Source organism: Hevea brasiliensis, chromosome 3 (genome assembly GCF_030052815.1).
Source record: "Hevea brasiliensis isolate MT/VB/25A 57/8 chromosome 3, ASM3005281v1, whole genome shotgun sequence".
Lineage (NCBI taxonomy): Eukaryota > Viridiplantae > Streptophyta > Magnoliopsida > Malpighiales > Euphorbiaceae > Hevea > Hevea brasiliensis.
The window spans coordinates 18,808,508-18,817,485 of NC_079495.1; the positions used below are offsets into that span (position 1 = coordinate 18,808,508).

General features: G+C 31.8%; 2 protein-coding genes across 2 annotated transcripts in view; both read right to left on the reverse strand.

Annotated features, from left to right (window-relative positions):
• Window positions 1-8,978, reverse strand: part of LOC110642383 (putative disease resistance protein RGA1) — a 92,437-nt gene that overhangs the window by 7,026 nt on the left and 76,433 nt on the right. The window lies entirely within an intron of this gene.
• Window positions 197-4,797, reverse strand: LOC110636126 (putative disease resistance protein RGA3). The gene is made up of 3 exons (XM_058143904.1): window positions 4,420-4,797; window positions 1,249-3,462; window positions 197-1,028 (listed from the first exon to the last, which is right to left on the reverse strand). The coding sequence occupies exons 1-2, from the start codon at window positions 4,726-4,728 to the stop codon at window positions 1,249-1,251; spliced, it is 2,523 nt and encodes an 840-aa protein (XP_057999887.1). The 5' UTR covers window positions 4,729-4,797; the 3' UTR covers window positions 197-1,028.

Sequence of the window (8,978 nt, forward strand, 5' to 3'; positions counted from 1 at the left end):
CCTCTCCCAAAGAAAGCCCAGCACCTATGCATACTATTGACATAAGAGCAAACTTACCATTGTGCCAAGGTGGAGAACCTTTGCTTTTTCTTCTTTTTTCTAATTAATGTTAATTTTTAATGTCAAGATCGATTGAAGAAACCAATGAAAAGTAAATTGCTGACTAGAATCAAATTACTGAGTAGAAACTACACACAATACGCGTGATTCTTGTAATCTTTTCCTTGTTTTTGTTGAATAAGTAGAAACACGTTATTTCTTGACAAGCATTATCTTGATCTTTGATGTAGTCATGTTGACTCAGGAATCCCTGAAGACAAAATGTTCCAAACAAATTAACTATAGTATTAGTGGAAACACATAGCACAAACTGTTAAATTAAACGTACAAATTGTCTTTGCGTTTACTTTAAAGCAGCTACCATTCGAATGAAGTAATGTATCAGAGGAAATGATCAAGAGGATTTCTTTTTTCTTGGACAAGGAAATGCAGCTTCAGCGAACAATTGTGATATAAGACAGTATGCATATGGACTGGAAAATCATTTTTCGATATCATATTTCATTCATTTACTTCCTAACAAACATGATACTATACCTTTTTCTTTTATTGATCAAATATAATTCAAATTTGAACTTAGCTCACCTTTGTAGCCATCTTTGCTTCTCCAAATAAACAACTTCTCTGCCAGAAAGGAGGAAGAGGTCATCAAGCATATCAAAGACATCGAAATTGGTTTGGTGAGCAGAGAAAATAACTATCTTTCCATCATGAGCAAAATTTCTTACGACTTGATCATAAACAAAGATGAAGCACTATCACAAATATAAATAGTTTTTATAGTTACAATATAAAAGTAAAAGAAACAACAGTTTAGAGATACAAATATTTGATTAACAAGTTTCATAAGCATTATTTACAATATAAAACACATGTATTGGCAATTTACAACACAGCACCAGCACAACATCAAATACAAACATTATTACATTTAGCAGTTGGCATTTTCAGCAGAGTTGCCATGATATCTGCCACAAAAGATGAAAACCAAATGAGCAGAAGAAGGTTATCATGTAGCTCAACCATTTATATAATTTATTATATCATAAAGGAAAAGTAATTTCAATCTAAAATGCTAAATTCCTGAACATGCAAACCCCAATAAATTAAAAAGAAAAAAAAAAGGAAAATTACAGTTTAAATTCAAAACTAACAATATGAACAATATTAGATGAAATTTATACGTACTTAATCTTCGCTTGTTGAAGAATCATCTGTTGAATTGATTTCAGAACCGTCAAGAACAATTTTAGGGATATGAGCAATCTTGGACCAATCTTCACCTTTTCCACGTTCACATCTTTCGCTCAATTCACCACAATCTTCAATCACAAGTTTTTGAAGAGATACTATATTCTGTAGGCACCTAGGCAATTCTTTGAGGTTATCACACCATCTTAGTTTTAAGAGTTGCAGAGTGTTGGTGGATCCTCGAAGAAGCCATTCTGGAAACTCTACCAATTCTGGTGAACTTATGAGTATCAGCCTTTGAAGGCTGAATCGAGCCAAGTCATGATCGGCTTTCCCTTCCTCCATCGTCAATTTGAGGTTTTCACAATCCTCGATATGAAGAGTCTCCAATGCAGTGAGGTATTTCATACTTTGAGGCAAAGAGATTAGGCTTTCACATCTAAAAATAGTAAGTGTTCGAAGATGTTTGAGGCCTTGCATATCTTCACACAAGTATTCTAAATTTTCACAGCCACTAATGCACAAAAGCCTAAGAGAAGTCAAGCAGCCTAGTCCATTCTTTGCCAAACACTTCTGCTTTGTGGAAAAACTTAGAAATCTAAGGCTGATCAAGTACCTTATATCATTGGGTAACTCCTCAGTAGCAAGTAACAAAGATTGTAAATTCTGTAACTTGCAAATAGAATTGGGGACCTTTTTAATTTCAGGTAAAAATAAAAGCCTCAAATGCTTTAAAGACCCAATCCTTTCCAGCGATACATCTAATTTGTATTGTGACAATTCCAACATCCGCAAATATTTTAATCTTGACAAACATAAATCCAAGGCTGATTGACTGATTTCCTCAGTTCTCATAAATAGGGCAGTGCGCACATGCTCTAAATCTTGTAAGAGAGTGGAAACACCATGGGGAAGTGAAGTGAAGTCGGGAAATAACAGATGGCGGACACTCTTTGAGATGTGTGTGGTGGTTGAGATTATTGTTGAAAATTCATTTTGCGTCAATGATAATGCTAGATCATGTAATAAATCATGCATTTTACACATAATAAGCCAATCATAGACCTCAAAATCTTGAAAAAAAGATCTAGACCCCAACTCCTGAAAATATCGCAATCCAATATCTTCTAAATCTTCATTTTCATTTGTTGATTCAAGAAGTCCATGTGCCATCCAAAATTGAATTAATATAAAACTTGCGTATTCATGATCCTTTGGATAAAAGGAGCAATAAGCAAAGCACTTTTTCAAATAAGCAGGCAATTGTTCATAACTTAATCTTAAAGCAGGTAAAATTTTATCATTTTCTTTTTGCTCTATTTTCCACAACTCGCTATCTCTTATAAATTTCCAATAACTTTCATCTTTATTTGTTAAAAGAAGTGATGCTAAAGTCTTCACTGCTAATGGAGCCCCTTTGCATTTTTTCACAATTTCATCCCCAATTTTTAACAAGTTTGGATAGTGCTTCTCTGCACCTTCTTTAAATGCACATTTAGTAAACAAAGCCACACACTTATCATGCGGAAGACCTGATAACTCATATGGTTCTGAAATGGTGCTCATAATGGAGGCTACTTTCTTACTACGCGTAGTTACTAAAATTTTGCTTCCATTAGCACCTGTAAACAAAAGCTCTTGTAATGGATCCCACCTCATAGAATCTTCATTCCACACATCATCTAAAATGAGAAAGTATTTTTTATCACCAATTTTTTCTCGCAAGATTTTTTGCAATTGTTCCACTTCCAAATTGCTTCTGTTCTCTCCATCACTGGTGGCACATTTAATAATTTTCTCAATCAAATTTTTTATGTCAAAATCTTCTGATACGCATACCCACATCTTAAGTTGAAAATGATTTTGCACTCGTTCATCATTATAAACTAATTTAGAGAGTGCAGTCTTCCCCAAACCACCAATTCCAACAATAGGAATAACATCGATTTTTCCACCATCATTAGGCTTTTGTAAAAGTCTGATGATATTTTCTTTATCCTTATTTCTTCCAATAATATCAGACACATTTACAAAGGAGTGGGTCATCGCTCTTTCCTTAGGCATGGAACGCCTACCTTCATCTCGTTCATTAAGATGAAACTTAGCCTTATGAGATGCAATTTCATCTAATTGCTCTCTTATTTGTTTTATTTTATGACCCATTTTAAAAGAGAAAGCAAGTGGATTAGAGGATGAAAAAAAGCGACCCACCTGAAATTAAATATGGTACATATAAATTAAGAAAAAAAAATGAACAAATAAATATGCATATAAAATAAAATTTATCGAGCTACAATATATATAAAAGTATAAGTAAAAGGACAACCTCATGGACAAAAACTTATATTATTTTAAAAAAATATATATGATTTTGTATATAATAATTAATAAAAAAAATTATAAATAATAAAATAAAAGAAAACCTTAAAGATATATTTTTATTATTGTATGCAATTATTACAAACTCTGAATCTATAAATTAAATTGAGCTTAACTCCTAATAAAAAAATGCCAAAATTTAAGCCATAAATGATCTCTTAAATAGCAAAAAAATATCAATTATAACGAGTACATTATTTGATTAATTTTTGTATTATTTTATTGGTTATATTAACTCTTCCTTTATTAATATGAATTCATAACACCTAATATATTAATAAATCAACAAAAATTCATATTCAATTACTAATATATATATATATATATATATATATATATATATATATATATATATATATATATATATATTATGTCTCTAATTTTATTTACGTTGCCCTATAACTGATAAGTATTATAAGGTCGTGAGGTTTCACTAATGTATTATTAATATAATATAAAAATCTAAATCCAATAATAATTCTTGGCCGTATGTTTACTAAAATATTTAATCTCCTTCACTAATTGCTGCACTTGATAATTTGCTTTTATGTATAATTACTTTACTTTTCTATAATTTATTCAACAATCGTGAGAATTTTTTTGTAAATTGTTATATTGTTTTTATATAATTATAAATAAAATTTTCATGAACATAACTATCTATGTTTATATTTATTTTTCTAATGAAATATATATATATTACTTAAGTTTAATTTTTTTAATTTAATACATGTACTACAAAGTCTAATAATTTATAAATATGTAAATGAAATTAATTTTTTTTGGTACCTTTTTGGTGGTGCTTCCATATAATTTAAGCGATTGCTTTCTCTGAGTCTCACATTCAAATTCATCGAGTACATCTTCAGCATCATAAAGAACATCTTTAAGCTTAATCAGCCACACTCGCACATCATTATTGGTCACTTGTTTCTCCTCGGCATCCAACAGCACAGCTTTAACAGTCATCAAGACATCCTCAAGCTTTTTCAGTTCCCCTTGAACACCGCACGCAATTGAAATTTCTTGGTAGGCTTTGGAAGCTAGCTTTTCAAGGACTTTCTGGGCAACATTGAAAGCAAATGATTCTAAAGCCATCGTATGGAGGAGCAAAAGATCTGTTTAAAGGTTTGAGTTTGGTTTTGGGTAATGAACTCCGAATGAGCAAAAGATCTTATATTATATAACAAGTCATGTCGCCTGCATCAAGTTTTAAACGTAAACAGTCCACACCAAAAATCGAAGAGGGAGACAGAAAGTCAATTGGCGAAAGCATGTGATGGAGAGTTGATTGGCCAATAAATTAAAAAAAAAAAAAAGTCACCGATCCGTTTGGTTCTTTCATTTTCCATTTTTTAAAGAAAATTTCATTTTTTTTTTATGTACAAAAGAAAGGAAACCCGTAAATAATAAAAAAATAATTTTTTTAGTTAAAAAAATTCATCTCTTTCATAATTAAAAAATAAATTATTGTTAATTTTAAAATTTTTAATTTTAGTTATTTATTTATTTTATCATAATATAATTACTCTTTTATTATTGTAAATAAATATTTTTTAATAATTAAATTTAAATATAAAATTATAATTTAATTTTAATTTAAAAATTCATTATCTTTTATTTGAAAAACTGTTGAAAAATGAAATTTTTATTATAAAAGAAAAATGTAGAAAATAATTTAAAATTATTTTAAAATTTTATTTAAATTTTAAAAAATTAAAAAATAAATTTTTCAATTTTTAATTTGAAAGATTAAAATATAAGACATAAAACTCTAATTTTTTTATTTTTCTTAAAAAAAATTCAAAAAACTGTCGCAATTTTAAAATATGTACAAACTAGTTAAATGCTTCGCACGTAAGTTTATTAATTTTAAATTTTTAGTACCAAATTTATTAATATATTCATATTTAAAATTAATATTAACTATTTAATGTTATACAAATTATTAAAAAGACATATGTACAACTGGCAGGGAAGTTGTTTCAGATCGGCTGAGCTGGCAGCACATGTATAGAATTTTTTAAGTTAGTTACGGTCGAGCTGGCAGCATATATATATAATCACTAAAATAAGATTTGCGTTCAAAAAGAAAATTTGTCCATTTTCCTATTCTATGAGCTGGCTAAAGCATGCGATGGAGAGTTGATTGGCCAATAAATTAAAAAAAAAAAAAATCACCGATCTGTTTGGTTCTTTCATTTTCCTTTTTTTCTTTTAAAGAAATTTCAGTTTTTTTTTATATATGTAAGACAAAGAAAACATTTAAATAATAAAAAATATCTTTTAATTCAAAAAATAAAAAAATATCTTTCATAATTGAGAAATAAATTATTACGAAACATATTTTAAAACTTATTTAATTTTTAAATTTTTTTAATATTTGTTATTTATTTATTTTATAATAATATAATTAGTTTTTTTTATTATTGTAAATAAATATTTTTTTAATAACTAAATTTAAATATAAATTTTATAATTTAATAATTTAAAAATTATTTTTTATTTTTAAAAAAATTTCAAAACACTGTCACAATTTTCTTTTGCAGGAAAAACCTCATGGAAAAGGCTGATGGGATGCCTCATGTGCACTCCTGACGCATGAGGGCATCTCTAATTCCCAAAAAAAGCGAAGAATAAACACCTTAAAAATTTTGAGTTCTAAAAAATTGAAAACTGTCGCAATTTTGATATATATACAAACTGGCTAAATGCTTCGCACCTAAGCTTATTAATTTTTAATTTTTAATATTAACTATTTATTAATATATTCATATTTAAAATTAATATTAACTATTTAATGTTATACAAATTATTAAAAAGACATATGTACAAAATGAATTAAAGATATATAAAATGTTAATAAAATAATTATTAATATAAATTTATGTTGATGTCCCAAATAATTATAAAAAATATTATAAAAAAATAAAATAAAATAGAAAATATATGCTTTCATTTAAAAAATTGAAATCAATTCATTTTAAATATGATACTATCAATTAATATATTTTATTTTGAGAGTTAATAAGTAATGAAATAATGTTTTCAAGTGTAATAATATGAGATTATTTAAATAATATTATATACATTAATTATATGCAAATACGTGTAATATAAAAGATATTTAAGAAGATAATATGATACTTAAATTTGTTTCTTAATTTTTCTTGTCATTATTTAAACTATTTATGACTTTTCATTCTAGTTTAAATATAGTTCCACACATTCTGGCTGGTTATCCGGATAGACATTAGTCATCGGAACAGTGGAATGTACGGACTACCTAAAATGAGAGTGTTACATAATTAAACTAAATTAATTATGTATATGTGTTACATAATTAAACTAAATGAGAGTGTTACATAATTAGCTATGCTGTGGATGACAGCGGAAGAGCAAAGAAAAACAGAGCAGAGGGTTCTACCGGTGTTCCCCAAATGGGTACTCCGGATAGTGGTGGCCAGAGTAATTACAGAGGAAAAAGTAGGAACAAGAAGAGTGGTTTTAGACATAAACCTCGAGGGTTCAGACCAGGGTACGGATCCAGCAGTGGTCACAGTTCGGGGTACAGCAGTTCTGGGTCTAGTTCAGGATCCTCCTTGGCACCTTGTGCACAGTGTGGAAGAGGACATTCAAGACCTTGTTTGATGGGTTCAGGAGTATGTTTCAGGTGTGGCCAACCGGGTCACTTTGCTAGGGAATGCCCCGTGTTCAGCGAGCCACAGATGGGGTCACAAGGTTCTGTTGCAAATGTTCCTCGACAGTTGTATCCTAGTGCTTCCAGCATGGCAGGCAGTCAGTTCAGTGGCCAACAGGGCCGAGGACAAGGGGGACGTGGATTTGGAGGCAGATCAGGAGGTAGAAGTCGATGTGGTTACGCCACTCGGGGGGTCAAGCTCGGGTTTTCACCCTGACCCACCAGGATGCTCAGGCTTCAAATGCAGTTGTGGCAGGTATTCTTCTGATCTGTTCCTATGAAGCTCGTGTTTTAATAGATCAGGGTGCTAAGCACTCATTTGTCTCCCCTGTGTTTGCCATGAGGTTGGGTAGAAACCCTACAACCTTAGAATGTCCTTTGTCGGTAGCTACCCCACTTAGTGACAACATATATGTAGATATGGTTTTTCCGGGTAGCCCAGTAGTAGTGGATGGAAAGATCCTCCCAGCAGACTTGGTTCCTCTACCAGTAATGGATTTCGATGTAATCTTGGGGATGGATTGGTTGGCAACTCACTATGCCACTTTAGACTGCAGGAACAAAAAGGTGTATTTCCACATACCTGGTGTGGAAGAGTTTAGCTTTGACGGTGACAGGAGCGTGGCTCCATATAATTTGGTGTCAGCAATTAGTGCTAGAAAAATGTTGAGGCGTGGATGCCAAGGGTATTTGGCATTGGTGAGAGATACATCTGTAGAAGGTGTCAGCATGGAAAATGTTCCTGTTGTCAGAGAATTTATGGATGTCTTCCCAGAGGAGCTTCCAGGGTTGCCACCAGGAAGGGAAATAGAGTTTTTCATTGATGTTGTGCCGGGTACAAACCCCATATCAATGCCACCTTACAGGATGGCCCCAGCAGAATTGAAAGAGTTAAAGGAGCAACTACAGGAGCTTTTGGACAAGGGTTTCATACGTCCGAGCACTTCACCCTGGCGTGCTCCTGTTCTATTTGTTAGAAAGAAGGATGGGTCATTGAGGTTGTGCATTGACTATAAACAGCTGAACAAGGTGACTGTGAAGAACAAGTATCCACTTCCTCGGATCGATGATCTGTTTGATCAGCTCCAAGGGGCTAGATTCTTTTCCAAGATAGACCTACGATCAGGCTACCACCAGTTGAGAATCAGGAATGAGGACGTGTCCAAAACGGCATTCAGGACAAGATATGGTCATTATGAGTTCTTGGTGATGTCTTTTGGACTCACTAATGCACCAGCAGCCTTCATGGACTTGATGAACCGGGTGTTCAAGCCATTTTTGGACCGTTTTGTCATCGTATTCATAGATGACATTTTGGTATACTCTCAGACCGAGGAAGAACACGTGTGGCACTTGAGAATGGTGTTGCAGACGTTGAGGGAGCACCAGCTATATGCCAAATTTTCAAAATGTGAATTTTGGCTAGAAAGCATCTCATTCTTGGAACACATGGTTTCTAGTGACGGCATTCAAGTGGATCCCAAGAAAATTGAAGCTGTAACTGATTGGCTTAGGCCTACAACAGTCACTGAGGTGCGAAGTTTTCTGGGTTTAGCTGGCTACTATAGGCGTTTCGTACAAGATTTCTCCAGGATAGTGGCTCCCCTAACTAAGTTGACCAAGAAGAATGTTCCATTCATTTGGACAG

Coding starts and splice junctions, on each gene's coding strand:
- LOC110636126 (XM_058143904.1), bottom strand. CDS start 4,728: ATGGCTTTAGAATCATTTGCTTTCAATGTTGCCCAGAAAGTCCTTGAA. Junction 3,463..4,419: donor ATGGAAGCACCACCAAAAAG/GTACCAAAAAAA, acceptor ATTTAATTTCAG/GTGGGTCGCTTTTTTTCATC.